This window comes from Epinephelus fuscoguttatus, linkage group LG10, assembly GCF_011397635.1.
Source record: "Epinephelus fuscoguttatus linkage group LG10, E.fuscoguttatus.final_Chr_v1".
Classification (NCBI taxonomy): Eukaryota; Metazoa; Chordata; class Actinopteri; order Perciformes; family Serranidae; genus Epinephelus; species Epinephelus fuscoguttatus.
The window spans coordinates 30388843-30410401 of NC_064761.1; the positions used below are offsets into that span (position 1 = coordinate 30388843).

General features: G+C 42.4%; 2 protein-coding genes across 5 annotated transcripts; both read right to left on the reverse strand.

Moving 5' to 3' along the window:
* Positions 1-26: 26 nt before the first annotated feature.
* On the reverse strand, positions 27-13381 carry zfyve9b (zinc finger, FYVE domain containing 9b). 4 transcript variants are annotated; one of them, XM_049588460.1, is made up of 16 exons: positions 13064-13381; positions 9780-10603; positions 9518-9617; positions 8940-9136; positions 8715-8826; positions 7848-7970; positions 7548-7703; positions 6423-6647; positions 6252-6334; positions 6050-6154; positions 5798-5948; positions 4119-4199; positions 3688-3850; positions 3433-3538; positions 3165-3329; positions 27-2038 (listed from the first exon to the last, which is right to left on the reverse strand). In XM_049588460.1, the coding sequence occupies exons 1-16, from the start codon at positions 13125-13127 to the stop codon at positions 1877-1879; spliced, it is 2817 nt and encodes a 938-aa protein (XP_049444417.1). In that variant the 5' UTR covers positions 13128-13381; the 3' UTR covers positions 27-1876. The 4 variants fall into 4 exon arrangements, 3 of the variants coding, with proteins under 3 accessions (XP_049444417.1, XP_049444416.1, XP_049444418.1); XM_049588459.1 differs by having other exon boundaries at positions 3165-3344; XR_007450239.1 differs by lacking the exons at positions 27-2038; positions 3165-3329 and having other exon boundaries at positions 3436-3538; positions 3688-3947.
* Positions 13382-13501: 120 nt separating this feature from the next.
* Positions 13502-20412, reverse strand: btf3l4 (basic transcription factor 3-like 4). Its single transcript, XM_049588484.1, has 6 exons — positions 20315-20412; positions 18767-18828; positions 16331-16444; positions 15912-16113; positions 14092-14151; positions 13502-13842 (listed from the first exon to the last, which is right to left on the reverse strand). Exons 2-6 carry the CDS (start codon positions 18818-18820, stop codon positions 13796-13798), a joined length of 477 nt encoding a protein of 158 aa, XP_049444441.1. The 5' UTR covers positions 18821-18828; positions 20315-20412; the 3' UTR covers positions 13502-13795.
* Between the last annotated feature and the right edge of the window lie 1147 nt (positions 20413-21559).

Here is a 21559-nt window from a genome sequence, read left to right on the forward strand (position 1 = left end):
ATTGCTTGCTTGAGCCCCTCGTCTCTGCCATCCCAAGTATGTGGAGCAAGTAGGAGGTAAACAAGAGCCCCATTCTGCTTTGGTTAAAGAGATTCATAGTAAGAGGCAGAGAGAAAGCATCCTGCGAACCGGATCTCCACCCACATTACTCAACCATCAGCTCGGTTCATCAGGGACAAAAATGTGGTCATATTTCCATTAGTACTTGAGTGAAGGGGTTGTTTTTACACTCATTCAGTCTTCAAATGGATGCAAGATGTATAAACAAGGGCTTTGTTTTTAACAGGCTGGAACAGGCAGCTTTTCCTTTTATTGCAATGTACAGCCACAACATTAAAACCACTGACAGGCAAAGTGAATAACACTTATCATTTGTTGCAATGCAATGTTCTGCTGGGAAATCTTGGGTCCTGGTATTCATGCGGATGCCACTTGAAATGCACCACCCATGCAATGACCGTTGCAGACCAAGTACATCCCCTCATAGCAACAGCACTCCCCGATGACAGTATCCACCCTCAGCAGGATAATGCTTCATGCTGCACTACAAAAACTGCTCAGGAATGGCCCGAGGAACTTGACAAAGATCTCAAGGCGTCGACCTGGCCCCAGAATTCCCAAGATCCCAATCTGAGCATCTGAGGAATAGACACAGGACCTCTGGGGGTGGCCTGTATTGTCTGGCACCAGGGCGTTGGGGGCAGATCTTTTCAGTCCTGTGGGTTGCGAGGTGGGGCAGCAACACATCCAACGCATCCTTAACTGAGTCGGGATCTAGAGAATTTGGATGTCAGGTCAACGCCTCAGCACATTCCTGAGGAATTTTTGCAGGGTTGCATGTTACAGACCAAGTCTCCCCCCTCGTGGCGACAGCACTCCCAGATTACATTTCTGTTGCTATGAGGGGTGTTTTTGGTCTGCAACGCTGTTTGGGTGGGTGGTGCGTGTCAGGTGGCATCTACATGAAATTCAGGACCCATGGTTTCCCAGCAGAACATTGCATTGTAACAAGATGGTTTTCACTTCACCTGTCAGGTTTTAATGTCATGGCCGATCGGTGTGTGTCACAACTGTAAAGTCTTTATGAAACTGATCTCATGGGAAGGAAATGGTTGTGTTTTGACTGCATTTCATTAAAAGATGTTTTTAATTTTCTTCCACCTTCATGTTTATGTATGAAGTAAAATCTTAACCTGCAAAGCAGCTCGTAGTTGTAGTTGTTTAACAGGTGGAGAAAAAAAGAGCATAATGCAGTATGAAATGGTAATACTCCAGTAAAGTACAAGTACTCCATGTTGAGTATAGGGTCGTGGATGAACAGGCAGTAACTCAGTCATTGTTGCAAGTTTAATTGTAGGCCGACATTACATTTCATGAGCAATCAATTAAAATACATCCAGTAAGAAAACATTCTTCAGGCATTCATTCAGTGTTGCATCAATTTGCTACAGATCTACTACATTCTGTTCTTCAAGTCATTCTCTTTTTCTCTTTGCTTTAAGGTCGTGGGGCTGAATCCGGCTCCCACTTTTAAAGGTATTCTCCATATGGGAATTTGTATTGAACATTTGTGACGTGAATGATATCAAGCTATGAAGTTGCTACGTCTGTACAGTGTACAGTGATCTGATGGTCCATCCTAGGTTTCATGCGTACCCAGATTGTCTGCTGCAGGGCAGGGTAAGATCAGAGAACCACTAAGAGTCAGATCGTTTCTCTCTACTCGTGAGTGGATGAGATGGATGCAGACCGTAGATGTGGTCTGGTTCGCCCTTTGAATGCTTTTGTTGCCCTGAAACTGATGGCAGCACTGATGAGAAGTGCCGGAGACAGAGCTGTGGTCAGGGTTTAATAAGATGAAATAGTTGGGTGCACTCTAGGTGATGTTCTCCAGGATGTAAAAGATAAGCTCCATCACTATGGGCTCATCGCCTCTCTTGCGCCCCCTGCTGTGTATGACGGGGATCAGCACGCTATCCAGGGCGTTCAGGTACTGAGCAGGGAGGGGCTGCCCATTGCTCCCGGCCACAAATCCCACCTGGAATTACAACACAAACCAATAATTAGTTTTAATATAGTCACACCGAGGAGCTTGTGCTATAAACTTAATTATGAGTCATATGTTACATGTCCTCTCCACCAGATTCAGACCAGTTTTTAGTAAATAAATAAGTAAATAAAAGTCTTAACAAGTGGAAGAGCATCTGGAACTGTAAGTAATTCAATGCTGATGTAATTCTTAAATTGTTAGCAGACACCTATAGCATAGCATACAATTTAAATATCTTAATCCTAATTAAAGAATTGATAAATTATTACTGGTGCAGGGGCGTAGATATAGATATATATGCACTGGGGCCTGTCGGGTTTGGGGGCCCTTGGGAATGATTCAGATTTGATCATGTGACAAGACGATATGATATCCAGTAGCTAGTTAACATCTGTTAAGACTGGCAAGCTGAGCATATCTGTAAGTCCAGTGAGCAGGCATGTCTTTTAAACATAAAAGTGGCAGTAAGAAAAGACAAGAGAAAGATGCGTTATTATGACCTCCTCCGCTGTTTGTTTGTTTGTTTGTTTGTTGTCAGAAACTTTTGACTCTCCCCTCTAGTGCCATCTACTAGGTGTATCTATGCTAACATAAAGGATGCATGGAAGTACGGTCACAACATTTGAAATGAACAGATCTATTTTCCGTACATAGCGGGAGTTTAAATGAGCCTTGAGCCTGCAGCTATCTTATCCTGACTATAAAATGACCTGAAGTGGCTGACCTAACTACACCACTGTGGATTGTCTGTTTGTTTGATTGTCACTTATGTAAGAGGAAGACGAGGACAGAGTGAGATTGCTAAACTTAATGCCAGGAGAGATCACAGATATCTCATAAGAACAAAAAACAAAACTAGTGTTGACTTCTCTGTCCTTGCATGTTGAACTGAGAGCAGGCTAGATGCAACAGGGACTCACTATCACCTCTGGAGGTACAAGTGGCACTATAGGGCAGGATGAGCGGGGGCTAGATGTTTATTTCAGTAGGTGCCTCTGCAACACAATATATACAAGTAGTAGCATTTATGATGCAGCCTTATTGTGGGAGGTTAGTAGCCATACGTTGTTGTGACTCAGATCACTGATACCAAATAGCAAACAACCTGTCTGACCTCTTGAGAGTCAAAAGCAACACGTAGCCCCAGTTTGGCCATCCCGTCCTCTTTCAGCAGCTTGAGGTGTGGACACAGTGCCAAGCAAAATGCCCGGGCAATCCGCTCTGTTAACCGATCATGTTCAGCAGAGTCACTGGCTCCTCCTTTGGGATGATCCCCCCTCTGCAGGAAGAACACCTGCATACATCATACACAGACATGTAAAGAGAGGAGACAGTGTCAGATGGACTTGTGTTGATCATTTTAAGCAGGGCATCATAAGTACTTCTGTCCAACGGATGATCTTCCCGTTTTCTTTGTATTCTGACTTCTGGAACATTTTTGTACTGCTGATGGACTCCATGGATTTCCCATCGATGGGGCTGATAACTCTGGAGGACACAAACACCAGATATTAAAATGCAGTTGTTACAGTGCTTGGTTGGTTGGTGTTAAAGCCTGCGTAGTGTGATGTATTGTTTTCTTTGAGCACAAAAGCTCCATTCTGCCAAATGCAGTTCAAACAGGTGAACACCCTCACCCCTTATTCACAGTGCATTTCTCCTCCACCCACTGTACACAAACCAGCTCCTGGCTGTCTGATTGGTCAAGCCGTCCGCAGGTGACGGTGTAGTCCTTTATCTCCCGTAGCGACCGGCGGAGCTCCGCCATGGTTTCCACAGTGATCTGCACCATCAGCCCATCTGGAGAGAGGGGACAGCGATACAGGAGAAACACACAAACAGACACACACACACACACTCCCATGCATCAACGTGTACACACGCCTAGACAAACAGTCTGTTAAAATGTACACAGACACACACATACAAAGATCAACACGTTCTGAATAAACCAGTTCTGAAGCAGGGGTGTTAACATGCTACTTCAAAAAGCAGTGTAAACAATGATTTTCCTGCAGGGCAGGAAAAGTCAAGGTGAAGCTGACTCCCCACTGAGCGGACATCCTACCTTCTACGATGCTGGACTTGGCCAGATATCCTGCAGTCGCTTTCAGTGCACTGCTGAATATAAAAAAGCAGGATCCAGTCACTGCAATTAAAAAAAAAAATAATAGTAATTAAAGACATATTCTGTGGTTTAAATCCTGTAATCAGTCTTTATAGAGACAAGAAAAAAACTGTTATATAGTGCCATCTGGTGTTACATTAGGGAACATCTTTGGTCCAGTGGGCCACACGCTTGGAGCCTTTGTTTCTCTTTAATTTCCCTTAGGGCAGTTTCAAAGTTAAACACAGTTGCTCTGTCTTTATTCTATATCTGCTCCTTCCAATATAAATGAATCCATGTCAGATTTAAACTGAGTGAAACGTACCACAGAACAATACACTCTATGTCTTTAGGGACATCGGGATTAAGAATGAAATGTCACTGGTTTACACAATGTTTGGCTGCACATTTATTTGTAATGGTGAATTTCTGCAGCAAATGCACAATCTACTAATTTAACCTTCTGAGACCCACTTAAGATCCATTTTTGTCTCGGGGAGATATTAGGTCAACAGTAGATGTCTTCATCTGGAAGCTGGGAATCGAAGGACTAATTTGAGATGCAGTTTAGAGCGTATTGGGGCTTAGAACATCATGATGAAGGTATCCGATGGCCATGCCCATGCTTATTTGCGTCTATAAGTTGTTGCATAAATTTTCTGGTTGATACCATTTGCTGTTATAAAAATAGTCAAAAATTCCTTCAGTATATCACATTACAACACCGAGACTTTGAGGAACACGACAGAAAAATCCATGCTGTCATTTGGTATCAAAAATATTTGACACTGAGCGATTTCTGTCAGAATTTCATTTCTGAAAACTGCAAAGAAACCTCTTATTGCCAATATACCTATGAAAGCCATACATCCTCTGAATGCCTGAAATCTCTAGTTTGTGAGGCTGTGATTTTCCTAGAGGTCACTATAGGTCATTTTATACAATGCTGTCAATTTTCCCTACATTGAAATGGCTGCAATGGAGGTGAACATCATCATACTCGTTGAATCCACAAGAGTCCCAGCTTTCCAGTCATATCCAATTTATGCAATTCCAATGCTGTTTATGGACCCTTGTATGCAGAAATATTCAAATACAATTAGCAAAATAAGACATACTGCATGCAAAAAAACTGTATGGGACCAGCATAAAGCGGGCATGACTGTAAAGGGGAAACTCATGGGTATCCATAGAACATATTTTCAGTCAGGTATCTTGTTGGAAAGGTCAAGGGACCTCCTATGAAAATGTCCATGTCCATTTTTTCCCTTGACAAAATTGTAATGTAGACCAGAATCACAGCCAGCCCTGTGGGTCTTGAATTTGAATCCTATTTAAATTAAATGACAAAAAAAGTAAATTAAACATGTGTGGATAGCACCAAATGTTCTGTGGAGTTAGACAGGCTTTTTTTTTTTTAAATTCTAATGAATAATCACACTGAATATAGCTCTTGTGCTGATGTTTTTTTTCTCCGATGCACCAATTCAAACAAATATTAACAGATAAATGATCTTATTAGTCAATCAGGGCGTCCCCCCTTGTTGCAATCTGTATTTCTGACTGTAATGAGCATCCTCCACTACTTGATTATGTGACATTGAGTCCAGACTCCCTCACAGTATCCTGTTATGGCCCACCTTTGCGTGGCTGATTGTGGATGCTGATGGCTTGGGTCTGGTACTGGCCATCGTCTCCTTGCACACAGATGAGGTGGGAGTCTGCAGTCTCATTGAAGCACGCCCCGATGGCCAGCACATGCTCATTGGATTTATTCAAAGCCTTCATTAGCTAACGAGCGACAAGTGGGCAGAGAGGGAAGCATGATGATTGATGAAAACTGCATAAATATTATTATTAATTCTGTGAGGCGCTTAAAGGCTTTGTCTTACTTCATTATACCCGCTGGTTGGTATCTTTATGCAGGTCCTCTGAGCCTCTAGATCCACAGTGAGCCCCGGCACCATTGGTAGGCTGTAACGGTAATTCCTAAAGTCCTGAAACAGGATGGGAGGAAAAGTTCAACATCAATTATAGGAAGTTTGATAAAAGTTACGACACCAAACAGAAGTTGTTGCACATTCTCATACTCACAACTAACAGTCTCATTATGGTGTGGCCAATTTCCCCAAACAAGGGCTTCCTGAAGCGCACGCTGTAAAGGGGACACGGGTAAACTGGAACGAGAAAGAAAAGAGGGTAACTGAAGAGGAAAACTTGAGAATTGAAGATGCAGTAATTTACACCAGGGCCTGGCTTACTCACATCTGTACTCGGCCCCCAGTCGCAGCATAAGACGCAAGGGGAAGGCTTTGGCCCAGGCCACCTCTGCTCTGTGGACCAGCAGGCCAAAGAGGTAGGGCTGGTTTGGCAGAGGTAGACCTTGAAGGGACTGGAGAGTGGGGCGAATGTACAAGAAGCCCGCGTGCTCCTCGCTGCCCAGGAAACTACTGCCAAGCAAGGACAGCGACAGGTGTTTCACAACCTTTCCTGCAGAAATACAGAGAAAAAGGTCATGTGTAATTATAGCAGGGAAAACACTTTGAGGGAGATGACAGGCAGTGCATGGTAGGCAGTTTTTCAGAATGAGTAGAGTCTAAAAGAGGGCAAAATTCAATATAACACATCACTACTACTGTACACTGAGCTCAGCTACAACATAAAAACCACTGACAGGTGAAGTGAATAACATTGATTATCACATTGCAATGTAATGTTCTGCTGGAAAACCTTGGGTCCTGGCGTTCATGTGGATCCCACTTGACACGCACCACCCACCTGAACACCATTGCAGACCAAATATCCATTGCAGGCCCCCTTATGGCAACAGCATGTGGCCCCCAAGCAGGACAATGCTCCATGCAACACAGCAAAAACTGCTCAGGAATGGCCCAAGGAATGTGACAAAGAACTCAAGGAGTCAACCTGGTCTCCAAATTCCTCAAATCCCAGTCTGATCAAACATCGCTGGTATGTGTCAATACCCTATCTTGTAAACCACATGACTGGCAAATGCCCTGGTGGTGTCCAGAGGTCCTGTGTCCATGCCTCAACAGATCAGAGCCAAATCTGATCCAAGGAGACCTCATTGTGAATCATTAGTACCTCTTGGGTATCGACACTTTCATGAACGCTCGATCAGAGTGGGATCTGAGGGATTCTGAGGCAAGATCGATGCCTTAAGCTCTTTGTCACATTCCTCGGGCCATTCCTGAGCCGTTTTTGTGGTGTGGCATGATATATTGTCATGCTGGGGGGCACTGCCATGGGGAGTGCTGTTGACATGAGGGGGGGGTACTTCGTCTGCAATGGTGTTTGGGTTGGTGGAGGGTGGTACTATGAATGCCAGAACTCGTATGTACAGTAGCCATCTTATCTTGTGTCTCTGACCTGTGAGGGTGTCCCTGTACAGCTGGATAAAGTGGCTGAAAATGTCTTTGGGGAAGCTCTTCTCTTCAGGCAGGCACTGCAGCAGCACCACCACCTCCACCTGGCCGACAGCGTGCATTCCCTTTGTTGTTACACACCAGCACTTCCTGTTGACATCTGTCACACAACCAAGACACAACCTCAGTGGTCTACAAAGACAGTCCAACTAAAATCACATTTAGTCATCCATTTTTGTATTCAATAATAGTAATAATAATTAATATGTTGGATCACACACACAAGGAAAAAAAAGAGACGTACAGTTGACCAGCTTGACCATAGCCAGTAGGTTGGCATTGAGGACAAACACCAGGGGCTTGGGCCTGCCACTCTCCAACTCCTGAATAAGCAGCATCTCAGAGGGCTGCTCCTCCACAGTGTAATCTGAGGAGACAATATAGTGACAATGCTGTTAGACAGTAGTATCTCCTAAAACTGCTCACACTGCTGGCACAGTAAAGTATTTTTCTGATGCTGCACTTTTATCCATTGTAAGCAAATAACGACGCCAACGTTTATGACTTCATGTTTGAAGATGAAATAGCTGTGCTAGGATTAATAACCACTGTCTAAGCCTGGTCCTAATTAAGATGCAAGACTAGTAGCTTTTATTAATGCTATCATTTTTAAACGCCCCTGTTTAACCAGGCAGAACAGGGTCCAAATTATTATTTAAAGTAACAGCACTAAAGGGAGTTGTCGGGTATTGTAAGTGGGAATAATGAAAACATAAATACACTAATCACTACTTCATCTTTTATTCACAACAGACAATCTTAAAAGTGTTCATTTAGATTATCCAGCATTTTCTGTAGCTGCTGCTCTCATTTAATTTTGATGCCTCAGTTTTTTCTTCCCTTTGTCAGCACTACATTGTCAACTCCTCATCAGAGACCACATTTTCACCTCACCTTGTGTTGCCTGATTTGATTTTGACTCCCTTCTGTTTGTGCCTCTCCCCTTATCTTTACACTGTGCACACAATTATGCAAGACATGCCAATAAATTGGAAAACCACATTTCAAGGTCAGGAGAATGCCAGCATCTGTGCTACCACGAACAAAGACACAAAGTCATTTTGCTAAATCTTTTCATTCTCACCCTCAAATTGGATGACAGTTGTCTTACCTCCTTTGACTCCTGTGGAGGTGAGGATGGGTGGCAAGCCATCCAGAGGGATGAGGTTGGCAGAGCTGCTGACTAAAGCTGTGGTGCCCCATCCGTAAGGACCACAGGCCTCCTGGGGGAAGAGGACAGCAGAGGAGTGAGAACACATTTCTCATCAGATCTGTCCTGTAAAACTACCTGACTAATTATGAGACAACAAATATGTTCTGTGTTATATTTTGTTACGTTGATATTTGTCCCATGCGGCCGCAAGGCTCTCCTAAGCTGTGGTGACCCCACAGGACTTCTGACCGGTCCGCCCAGCGCTCGTCTCATCAGCGGTGAGAACCCTCTGACTGGTGTGGTCGGAGCGGACTCTGACTGCTTAGTGGGGAGGATGTCATCTGCAAACCACACCCTCCTTTTCCCCCTCGGTGGTGTCCCTGAGGAGAGGATGGAAGAATTAGGAGACTAATTGGGACTGGGGTCGGTTGGCACACAGCTATTTTCTGGTCCTTTGAAGGTCACAGAAACAAAAATGTAACATCGAAATGTTTGCTTTCTTCAGCTGCCCTCTTCTACTATCTTAACTGTAACTGTGACTGTATTTTAAGATGCTAAAATACTACCTATCCTCTTTCCTACTTTTCTATCCATCTAACCTCAACCCTTCAGCTCCCACTCAGAAACCACCAGACCGCACTATTAATCCTACTCATAGTCCCAAGTACTGCAAAGTGTGCCAACCAACCCTGGTCTATCCAACTTCTGCATAGCTTCATTAAAAACTGTGAATTTGAGATAAAAAAAAAAACTGTTCTCACTTTTGAGGAGGGTTGAATGACAGGAAACACAGACTCGCCCCTCCTTGCCATCCAGATGTGTGAGTCTGAACTTCAGGTTGGAGCAGAGTGCACAAAAAACCTGACAACACACACACACACACACACACACACACACAAATAAACAACATATAGGACAGACACACATGTACATTCCACCAGTCAGCTACAAGTCACCATGTTACGTGAGAACATTTAATTAAATTGTATTTTCAATGCTGCACAACATACCAACTTTACTCACCTTCCCACAAGCTCGGCAGTGATGCCTCCTCTTAGTAAACGTAAACTTGACCCCACACTTCATGCAGACCTGCGCCTGAGCGTCAGGGATCCACACTGGAGCTACCTCTCCTAGGACAGTGCCTCGATCCTTGGATAGAATACCAACAGGGCTCAGCTGGGACTCATTGTCAGGATCCAGTGGGGAAGCTGCACAGTCCCCCACCGCTCCCTCTCCACTGGCTCCCTGAGCCTTGCTGTTGTTCGTCTCATCTCCTCCATTAGATCTGACCGTCTTAAACTGGCTCTGGAGCTCCTTGGGCCCCCTGCCATGTGCGTCATCCTGTGAGAGAGTAGAAGGTGCTGCAGTCGCCTCGGAGCTGCAGGACTGCTCTTGCTGCTCCAGCCTGCTCTCCTCCAGCTCCTTCTCCTCAACCACAGAGTCCTCCTTTGATGGCGGAGCCTGGGGCTTCTTCTTTTCCTCTGCCACCTCCTCCTCTTCCTCCTCATCTGGCCATGCGGTCTCAGCAGGACTCAGCACCAGGGGGCTGGAAGACTCCCCGAAACAACTCTCACCCCATGTGGAGATGGTGGTCACAGTGCAGCTGCCCTCCTCCAGCTGGGAGGGTGAGGCAGTTTTGGCAGGATGTTCAGATGGTTTCTGCTCACATGGCCCAAAGCTGCCTCTGACTGATGTGTCTGAGGGGGTCTTAGATGGAGATTCTGGTCTTATTTGGCCGCAGCCCAATCCTGGTTTGGACACATCCCCATCTTTAAGCACCAGCAGGCAGGGTCTGTTCAGCCAGTGCTGCTTGGTGTCCTGCAGAGACGGATTGTCTCCTTCATCTGTTTCGAGGGGGAGCATGATGATATCATGAACACTCAATGTGTCTATCGCTCATGCTGTCATGCACACACACTTAGACACACACCATTAACAATGACTCATTTCGTGGGGAATGTTCACATGTGCTAGGTGGCCTTTTAACTGCATGTGATAATCTATTTCATCACCCCAGACACAAGTCATAGCTTCGGTCATCACTAAAGGTTGCATTAACACTCGCCCTTGAGGTGTGTTTGAGCTGATCACAGAACAGACCACATGAAAAAAAGAGGAAAATGTTTACTGTGGACTAAATATTGACGTAAAACAAATCGCAGTTGTAGAAGCAATAGCACAGAGCTGCTGCTTCCCCAGAGAACCACAAGTTCAATAGTGGTGTTTAATTGGCTCTGTGCAGCATCTCATATTGAATGGCCACATGTCACCATGAGAATTTAAAGATTTTTTTTTTGGGCTTGCAGGTGTTCACACTAAACCCTCAACTGGTTCTGTGTATTTGTTTTGTACCTTTGGTTAAAGACAAAACCAACAAATGTTTATGGTAATAAAATGGTTTGTATATTTGAATTTCGATCAGTTTTCCACTGATTACCTGCACGCTATATTCAACTGAGCCCGCTGTGAAAAACTGTGTTTCACTGTACAGTCAAATGAGCAAGGTCATAGGTTTTGTTTCAGCACTGTTGGGGACCCATAGATGTATATAATAACAAGATAACGGACCCCAAGATGGCACCTTTTCAGTCCAATGGAACTGCTCACCTGGCACATATGCAAGCGGTAACGTTGAAAAATTAAACCAACACGGAAGTGACAAAAACTGCAGTTCTTTGAACAGCTACTTGAGGCTGGCTCCAGAAGCCAATCAATCCCCATAGACGCCCATGTTTAAGTGCCCAACTTACAGCAGAAACAACATGTTCACAGCCTGGTACAAAAAAAAGTCTTTTGGTCCCTGTAGCTAATTCCAACATCCCCGAATTCACCTTAAGTCACCTGTTTACATTTTATTAAGTTACGCATATTTTAGGGCAGGCCACTTCGAGTGACTGAGTTAATATGACTTAATATGCCCCAATACATAGTATGCCAAAACAGTATGCCAAAAATACCAGGATGTTCTCCTAAATCTGGTCTGATTTTGCAGCGTGCAAGCCAGCATGCTTTTCAAGCTATTCTGACCCACAATCCTCTGCACCTCTGTCACATCGACTGAGCTGCAAACGTAATGTTATGAGGAAGTATGTCCTGACTGTGTGCATACTGCATGCAACATTTAAGGACAGTTGCATTACCTACTAAAAGTAAAAAGAAATGGTATGCAATTCAGAATGCACCCTATTTCGGGGGCCACTGGGGATTTTTGCTGCAATACCACAGGTGGCCACTGGGGAAAATTGGAAGCAAGGCTGAGCTCCATTCCTGGTGGTCCGGGGGTCTTCCACCAGAAAATTTTGAGTGGCTTACACTTGATTTTCTGCATTCTGGTGATGGGCAAAATTGTGCCTTTTTTTGCATCAGTTCCCTGTCCTCTGCTAATTCCATGTTTTTATTGGGGAGGGTGCAAATTCACATGTTGTTAATATTGAGGGGAACATGTCCCCTGCATCCCCCCAAATGTGCACCCATGCAAATGAGCCATTAGATTCTGAATGACTCCATTCATAATCTCAACCTCAGGTTCTACATAAATGCAGCTCCTTCTCTGATTACAGCCAATTACTGTTTCAGCACCATTCCCTCATTAGGCGCTTACGTAATAACCATTATGGTAAATCACCAGCACGTATGTGAGTTAATGTGTCCATGGCTGGTGTTTCATTGAGCTGCAACACCCAGTGATTCATGAAGAGTTATGACTCAGGACACGGTACTTCAACAACCACTGGAAATCATCCTGCTGCAGCCTACATGCTGTTCACTTCATACTGTTTAGCTGCGCTGTTGATGGGAAGGATCTGGTCTAATTTTCCTGTGTGAAACTGCATTGCAGCGCTAAAGCCATAAAAAGAAAGGCGGGTCGTTTCGGTCCTGCTGCGGGCTACACAGTGAAGATTCCCCGACACGACACGGCACGGCACGGCGACGGGGCTGCACCGATCCGGCTGACTGGAGCGATCGCTTCCCGGGACAGTGACGCATTCAACACACGTGCAAATGTTTGAAACGCTGGCAGGCACCGAGGCCGGCGGCAATGCGACACTCACCCCGCACCCCGTTACATCAGCGCGAGCAGGACACTTCACTGAGGTGGTGTTTACTGAGGAGTCTGTATGTGCGCAACACACACACACACACACACACACACACGGATGATGCGGACTATGCGCGCGGCCAAATGCTGTGTCAGCGATTTTCTGTGACAAACACAGACGCGCAGTATCATCACCCTGTAACGCACGGACAGTGAATGGGGAAGTAAAGCATCCCCACCCCGATGCAATCAGCGCAATCCTTACCCTCAGTTATTGCTCCCAGAAGGCTTTCATTCTCGTCATCCCGCGCAGAGAAGAACTTCAGCATTTTATCCTGTTACATGAGAGAGCCGAGGAGCACGGATCCAAGCAGCAGTGCCTTGCTCACAAGCGGAGGGGATGGGATGATTTCGCCTCTCTACCCCCCTCTCTGTGATCTCCCTCCTCCCCTGTGTCTCTCTGCAGCTCTTTGAAGAAACTCAAGAGGTGTGCAGAAATGTCCCTCCCCAGTTTGCCGTCTCCACAGCCCGCAGGACAGCAGGCAGGCCAAGACAACAGAGCTATGATGCCAGATATGAAAAGCCTGGCTGCATGCACAACCTGTCATACTGCAGGATGCATCACTCAATTAGCAGCTGAGCACATTCTCATGCAAAACTGCAGAATAAAACCTCCAATCTCGTCAATGACCACAGCACCATCTAAAAAATGTTAATCACCTTTATTTTGTTTCATAAACAAAAAGTCTTAAGACTAGCTTTAATGACCACTGTAATCCTGACCATGACTGACAATGTGGTGAAGGGATTTAACCGTTTACCAGAAGGGGGTATTTTTCATTTTTTTATAAGTGCACAAGCCAGTCTGACTCGGACATCCGTTGGCCATCGTAAAATAGAAAAGTCTCTGGTTTGTGGGGATAGTGTCTGATATGTCTGGATGACTAGACTTAAATTCACCGCAGTCCAGCCCATGTGCACATGAACTTCACGTGCGTCAGTTGGCCTCGTTCTTTGACGCTTCGTCGAAGTTCTCCACCAGATCTGCAGAACAACAACACATTGTGAATTATTACATTGTTGGAAAACTGTTCAGCATGTTCTTACTCCTGAAAATTATATCAAATGCACTCAGCTGAATCATTATTGTGGACAATACATCACTTCTACAAAGCAGATCTTCTTTTCGTGACGAAATAATAGGCTTAACATTGAGAGAGTTTGTTTAAATGTGTGTGCAGACACAGAAAAACAAGTTAACTGTCTGACTTTTACACAGCTAATGGTTCATACCTGGAACATCGTCATCCTCTTCCTCAATGTCCTCTGCCTTTGGAGCCTTGCTGTCGAGAGCTGAGATAAAATATACACATTTAAAAAATGCTCATGTTGCATCATTATCATGAACATAGAGCCTTTATTTTATGTTGAGTATATTTTGCATGCACTGTCCTGCTGATGTAAATACTCACTCGAGCACCAAATGTAAATTAATCAACAGCTGGACATAGTATGTCAGACATAGTAAGACATATGTAAACATCCTAAACAACAAGCGAGGCATTGCAAAAGCTCATCCTCCCTGGAGGTGAAATTGTGATCAAACTGCACTCGCAGTTATCTGGTCTCTTATGTTAGGTTTACCTATTTCAATTACGCCTGAAATTTCCTTCCAATTGAGTCAAGTTTATCTAACATAAACCAAAAAAGTACCATTAATGTAATTAAATTGAAAAAAGAAATGTGATGTAGAGACAATGGGTATACACAGAATATGTTAACAGCAATTACATAAACTTTATTCAGTAAAATTAACTAAATTCTAAGAGCTATTGTTACATAATTTCTGAGAGACTGAGGTTGTTTTTTTGTTGTTGCTTTTTTGCCTTTATTTGACAAGACAGATTAAATGTAAAAGGGGAGGATGACATGCAGCAAATGGCCACAGGCTGGAATCAAACCCGTGGCCGCTGCGGCAAGGACGATGCCTTTGTAAATGAGACGCCTGCCCCAATCAGTGAGCTACTCTCAGTTTTATTGGATTTAATTATATAAATTGTATTTTTTGGTTTATGTCAGAATTACATGACTCAACTGGATGGAAATTATCAAAATACAATGGAAAACAGTGGTGTCACTTAGAGACGCTTCTCCCCAACTGGAAGTGAGAAATCTGAACTAAAAGGCAAAATAAAAACTGACAAATAACAAACTAAAAACTGGACTTCCTGACATTACATCTCTTGTCTCCCTTATCCTTTGGTCATAGACAAGCTGATAAATGCGATAATGTTGCATGAAAAAATTATGGATTTATGTGGAAGTTATATTAGTTACCACAATTTTTTTGAGGCCACTAACATGGAAAATCTTAGACACCCTTTACACTACTTTAAAAGCCCTGACACAACAAGCCGACGGTCAGCTGTCGGTCAATGTTGGGCTGTTGGTGAGTGTCCGTTACCCTACTCAGTGCAGTGTGTCCTGCACCATTGCCCCGCATAGGCCCGTTTGCTTTTTTTTTTTTTTTTTTGGCTGATTCAGCATATTAAGTTGACGTCAGTGAAGCCCATCAATGAATTAAATCACTCTGATTGGCAGTTCAGCTCAGTGCATGAGAAGTGAGAAGGAAGTGAGGAAAGTAAACAAACAGCTAAAGTAAAGAGGGAGTGAGATCAAAACAAACTTGTTACATGAGGTTAAATTATTTTTCTTTAGCCATTGAGCTCTTAAGCAGAAATGTTTGAAGATGGTTTTTGTTATTGTCCACTGGTGCAAAGTAAATATGCTTTGTCCTTTCAACATTGGATTGTGTTGTTAATGTGTTAACTGGCTAAATAGCGGCAAGACAGTTTTCCTGTTTCCCTTTTTGAATGACGATAACAGATACCACCATCTGCAGGTGTGGAGAGTTATTTCCTCTCACACAGGCACAGAATGTACGTGCAACTTTGTGGTCAGGCTACACAACAGGAGGCCTTTGTCACAGCTACCTCTCTGAAGTCTATTTGGTGCATCTGGGCTTTTATGCTCCCTCAACTTGGTAAGACAGACCTTCTGACTCTCCTCATTACAGTGACTGTCAGAGGTCTAAGAGGTCCAAGCACACCCACCTTGCCGAGGGAACTGTTCTGCCAGTTTGCGCAGGCTGCTGAGGCTGTCTGCTCCCAGCTGGCTGAGGATGCCGGGAAGCATCTCTGTCAGCTGCTTGGTCTCAGCGTGGCCCGTGATGGCGAAGGTGTTGGCGGACAGAGAGGCCTGAACTTTGGGGTTGTTGAAGTGGATCACAGTCCCGTCATCCTTGATCATGTTCACCTGAGAAGAGACGACCGCTCAGGTTTTACAATTATGGCTATAATGATCTGAGAAGCTACTCTACGCTGAACAAATGTATGCAAATGACTTAACAAGAAACAGATAAGTGTGAAAAACCTGAGAGCAGTCTGGTCTACACAGCCACGTTAGAATGCACCACATTCATGTTAATGTAACATTCAGAGTTCACATATGCAGAAGATCCACACCAATTTACCTCCTCAATTCCAGCAATATTGTTGACAGCCAACTTCTTAAGTGAACTCTGAAGTTTTTTGTCGTCAGCTGTTGCAGTTCTGTGTACCACCTTCTTCTTCCTGCGTGCAGATCCCTACAACCAAAGTAGACATACAGTGTAAGACTCCTAAAGGACAGCAACTTGAAGCTAGCTATGACTTACAGGAGTGACAGCATTAGGAGAAAATTAGGGGCGACACAGCCTTTGCTGTTTTATTACAGTATTCAATACACACATGAATCAGATTGGGGCGACAGAAATACACCGGCAACAAGTTAATAACTGCTGCTATAAAAACCCAGCAGAGTTACTGGTTGAGTTGACATCTCCTGTTTTTGTCAACAAATGTGTTTTTCCAACAGCTGGTCTTATTTTGTGTTACACAATAATTTGATGCAGGTCTGCCTCCATAACTTCTTGTCAGATACTACATTTTACTAACTATGAGAGGAAGCTATAATCATCTGAAAAGGAGAGACACAAGGCATTATCTAAGACTCTCAAATAATGTATCATAATGCAGCCATAACAAACCGATTTATCCTCAGAGTTAGGCCTGTACATAATTTGTAAGTCAATCTCCTAATTATTTTTCTTGAATACATGCCAGAGTAGTATAAACGTGCCCATGACAATTTCCCAGAGCCCAGCATGACATATTCAAAGTTGCTTCTTTTGTCCGACCAACAGTCCAAAACCCAAAGATGTTATTTACAATACAAGAAACCAAGAAAACCAGCAAAACATCACATTTGAGAAACTGGAGTCAGAGAACATTTGGTATTTTTGGTTGAAAAATGATGGAATCACTGGCTGATTATCAAAATAGTTGCAGATTAATTGTTTTGTTGATCACTCATTTGATTAATCAACATATTGTTTTAGCTCTAAATAATTTCATTGCAATTTAAACATCATTTTTATTAATACATACATTTATACATTTGAATTTTTGCACTAATCATCTGAAAGTAAATCTTAGTCTGAGACACTCTACATCCAGTTTGTTGCATTGAAAATGTATTATGACAGCACTGAAACATATAAAACCCAACAATTAGAAAGAATACTAACACCACTCTTCATGGCAAGAGGAAGCACCTCAATACAGATATTGCAATGATATTTTAGGGTTGACTAATGGTGCTTTCACAAATTATTTACACAATGGGATTTTTGATAAATAATTATCAGAAAAGGGGACATAATGACTAACTGTGTAAAGGCAAATAATAGAACAGCTAAAACAGTGTGGTAAATTCAGAAAAAATACATCACTTTACTGTAATGAAGCGTTTAAAACCAGGAAAAAACAACCCTTATGACATTATGTTATCCAAAATCTAATACGTTTAAGGTTTGATACTGTTCACAGTCAAAATAAATAACTTCTACAGCTAAATACTTCACTTTCTCTGTGATAACATAAATGTAATTTTGGAAAGCTGCAGGGTCGATGTAGTAATCCAAAAAGCAATTCTGCTCCTCTGTTCTTTTTTAATTACACACAGGGCTAATCTTCTGTCTCTGTCTGTCCGTCTGTCTGTCTGTTTGTCTGTCTGCCTGCTTATGTGTATGTGTATCTGCTTGTCTAGCAGTATTACTAGTCTATTACTAAAATAATTCAGCAAAGAAAACTGACCAGACGCCAAAACTATCGGGCAGAGTGGCGCTGCAGTGAAAGCTTTGGCATGCTGGGAAGCCAGCTTCCCGGCACACTCTTGTCTTATCCTGGCGCTCTCACCCAGATGAACTCTCAGGAACTGATATGTGGACTGGTACTCAGTATTACCGAAATAATTCTGTGGGTACCCTGTTTGGCACCCAACTCTATAGACATTAATGAGTCTTTTGTCACAATATAATACTGATAAATTGCCCAGCCCTGCTTCAAAGTGGCTTCTTTTGTACCAACAACAGTCCAAAACCCAAAGAGACTGATCAACAATGAGTTTAATTTACAATAAGAAACCAAGAACAACAGCCAATCCTCACATTTGAGAGGCTGGAGCCAGAGAACATTTGGTGTTTTTGGTTGGAAATGACTAAAATCATTAACTGATTATGAAAACAAATGCAGATGGTTTTCATCAGTCACTTAACTGATAAATCGACTAATTGTTTCAGCTCATTTAACCTCTAAAAATAAGGCCTAGTCTCAGATTCTCTAAAAATGTATCATGACAAAACTCTAACGTACAAAACCAAGCAATTCCTTTGAGCTATGAACACTGTAAAACATGTAAATCAAAAGTAAAAGAACAAACACTATGTTTTATGGCAAGATGTATTTTAGTTTTGGTGTAGCATAGTGAATAATGAGAGCACTGAATAACAGAGACATTCCTACAGTCTCACCCAACATGAAATCTTCCCAACAAAAACAATAAACCACTTCCTTGGGTGTCAACATACCTTTCCTCCTATCCGGACCTGGGCTTGAAGTTTTGCCAGTTTTTCTTGATTCATGTTGTCACCTACGACATGGGAAAATGAAGATGTGTAAAGACACTGAAAACAAATAGAGGTTGTGTGTACCAACTGTCATTTTGATGGACAGTTAAAGCAGTCTGAACACCAAAACACCCACTGCTCATATTATAGATTATTGTTTTACAGTTTTTAATTAAATCAATATCATCTGTCACTGTCAATATAGATCATACATGCTATATATACAGTATATATTGATTTAATTAATTTATTTACACAGGAAGTCCCTTTGAGATTGAAAATCTCGTTTACAAGAGAGACCTGGCTGAGGTAGCAGCCAATCAAAACACATTAAAATGCAACAACAAATACAACATATAATGCAAAAATCTACAACAAAACAACTAGTGGCCTCTCAAGAAAAACAAGTACACATCTCTGTCAACAAATGCTTTATGATGCCCTTAAATTCATCCGTGGATGTAAGTGTATCTTATTTTAGATCTTTTTGGAGATTGTCCGATGTCCATGGTGCACAGTAGGAAAATACAGTTTCCCCAGACATGTTAAAACCTGGGGTACATTAAAAAGCTGACACACAGAAGGGTGCAGAGGTCGGCTGGAGGCTTGCACAGTATTTCTTTATAGATAAAAATATACCAGAGCTTTTGTCTCTGAGTGGTCAGTGACATCCAAACCACCAAATCATAAAGCAGGCATTGATAAAAGAGGAACTTTGCATTTGTAATCACACATAGACATGCACTTTACATTATCATCCAATCCATGTATACAAGTATGTATTTCTTTGACTATTTGCATACCAGTAGTTTACAACATACAGAGCACTTGACTTGTATATAGACATTTTATTTTAGTTTTATTTGTCCTGTTGGTCATTTAACTGTATTTATAGTATTTATATAAACACCTATGTTTCCCATATACTTGTGTACATTTAAGTCCTGTCTATTCTTCCACCTTTATTTGTCCAGCTCTACTGTCCTTGTTCCCAGCTGTTACGTCTACTGCTGTGTAAGTACATGAGAGTCAAGTTGCTGGTATGTTTAAGTTACACATGATCCCAACTAGCTAAACAGTTAGCATGCTGCTGCTTCCCCTGTCGCCTATAGCTACAATATGAGCTAACCAGTTTAGGAAGAATACAATAAAGTACACGAGCAGTAAAAAATGTTTTATAGCCGAGACAAACCAATAAAATAAACCATTAAAGCGACATGTAAATTACACCACGCTGATGCAATAATAACACAGACTGGCTCTAACTTGTCAGTCTGCTGTGTGTGTGTGTGTGTGTGTGTGTGTGTGTGTGTGTGTGTGTGTGTGTGTGTGTGTGTGTGTGTGGTTAGCAGCTGCAGAGATGAAAACACAACACAGGGCCTTCAGACTGAACACACAGCGTGTCACCGCTCGGCTCGGCCCCACAGCTCTGCTCCGACCACACACCGACAAACACACACTCAGCTAACACCGCACGGTACACACAAATCAATATGTATCTGCCCAAACCTGGTCAAATATCCGCACAGGCATGCGGTGGCGAAAGATGGAGGTTATAAGGAAGAGATTACGTCACACACCATACGGGGATTTCTTCTTCTACGCTTCCGACCAGCTGGAGGGATTTGAGTTCCGTGCTGCCCCCTAAAGGACGTTTAATGTATTACACTATAAAGTGATGGTGCGCCCAGCAGCTCCCTTATTTTATTTTATTTTATTTTATTTTATTTCAATTTATTTATTTTATTTTATTTATCCTTTATTTAGCAAGGAAGGTCCCATTAAGATACAATATCTCTTCTTCCGCTTTCATTTAGAAAAACTGTTACCCAGTAAAACCTATAAAATAGGCTAAATAAAAGCAACACAAGGGAAAGTAGTAAAAGAAAAGGGATATAAAAGCCACACCAATGTCATCTATACACATTTCACATGGGTTAAGGACTAGTTTATAAAGCAGCAACAGTTTCCTTCAGGACAGCTTTTAAAAGACCTTTAAAAAAATGTTCAAAAAAGGGAGTGCTTCTGAGGTAACAACATTTTGAAGTTCATTCCATACCCAGGGTGCATAGGAAGAGAAAGCAGCTTTACAGAGCTCTGAGCGCACCCTGGGGATATTTAAAAGAATACCCATTTAAGAGTAAGTGCAGTAGTTGCTAGTATGAATGAACAAAAGGCTTAAGATATAAGTATGTGCAACACAGTTAGACCAGGTTGGTAGGTGGTTTACCTAATAACACCAATGAATAACAACATGTGCATTTTTCTCCTCTTACACAGACAAAGCCATCCTAAAGATTAATATAAAATGCAATGGTGAGTGTGACAGGCTGTATTTGTGACAAAATGTAATGCAGCATAATATGCAGAATCCAGTTTTATAAGTAGGGATGAAACTGCATGGATGTGAATTACATCACCATAGATTAATACAAACAGAAATGACTCGTCGAACGAAAATGACCAAAATGCACATTCATGTGTTTATTTTGTTTCAGATTTTGTTCTGGGAATGTATGCAAAAAATAAATATTTAATTAGATAATGCCACATTTGCATGTTTTAACATATCTTTTCAAAAAACGTGTAATACAAAAAATAATTGTCTTAAGTAATCACCTGGGGAGGTTTGGTGGTGACATCCATATGTTAAAAAACGCATTCTATTCACATTGGGGTGTCTCCTCTTAGTCATGATTAACATAATTGACTAGCATTTAATGATTATAATTGATTATAACTGAAATGTCTTTA

What these genes read in the sequence shown, in the direction of transcription:
- zfyve9b (XM_049588459.1), bottom strand. Translation starts at nt 13,127, where the DNA reads ATGCTGAAGTTCTTCTCTGCGCGGGATGACGAGAATGAAAGCCTTCTG. An exon ending in TCTGGGAGCAATAACTGAGG is followed by an intron (nt 10,604 to 13,063) that starts GTAAGGATTGCG and finishes CCCTCGAAACAG; the next exon opens with ATGAAGGAGACAATCCGTCT. An exon ending in AAATGCACTGTGAATAAGGG is followed by an intron (nt 3,539 to 3,687) that starts GTGAGGGTGTTC and finishes TGTGTCCTCCAG; the next exon opens with AGTTATCAGCCCCATCGATG.
- btf3l4 (XM_049588484.1), bottom strand. Translation starts at nt 18,820, where the DNA reads ATGAATCAAGAAAAACTGGCAAAACTTCAAGCCCAGGTCCGGATAGGA. An exon ending in AGGTCCGGATAGGAGGAAAG is followed by an intron (nt 16,445 to 18,766) that starts GTATGTTGACAC and finishes CTTTGGTTGTAG; the next exon opens with GGATCTGCACGCAGGAAGAA. An exon ending in ATATTGCTGGAATTGAGGAG is followed by an intron (nt 16,114 to 16,330) that starts GTAAATTGGTGT and finishes GTCTCTTCTCAG; the next exon opens with GTGAACATGATCAAGGATGA.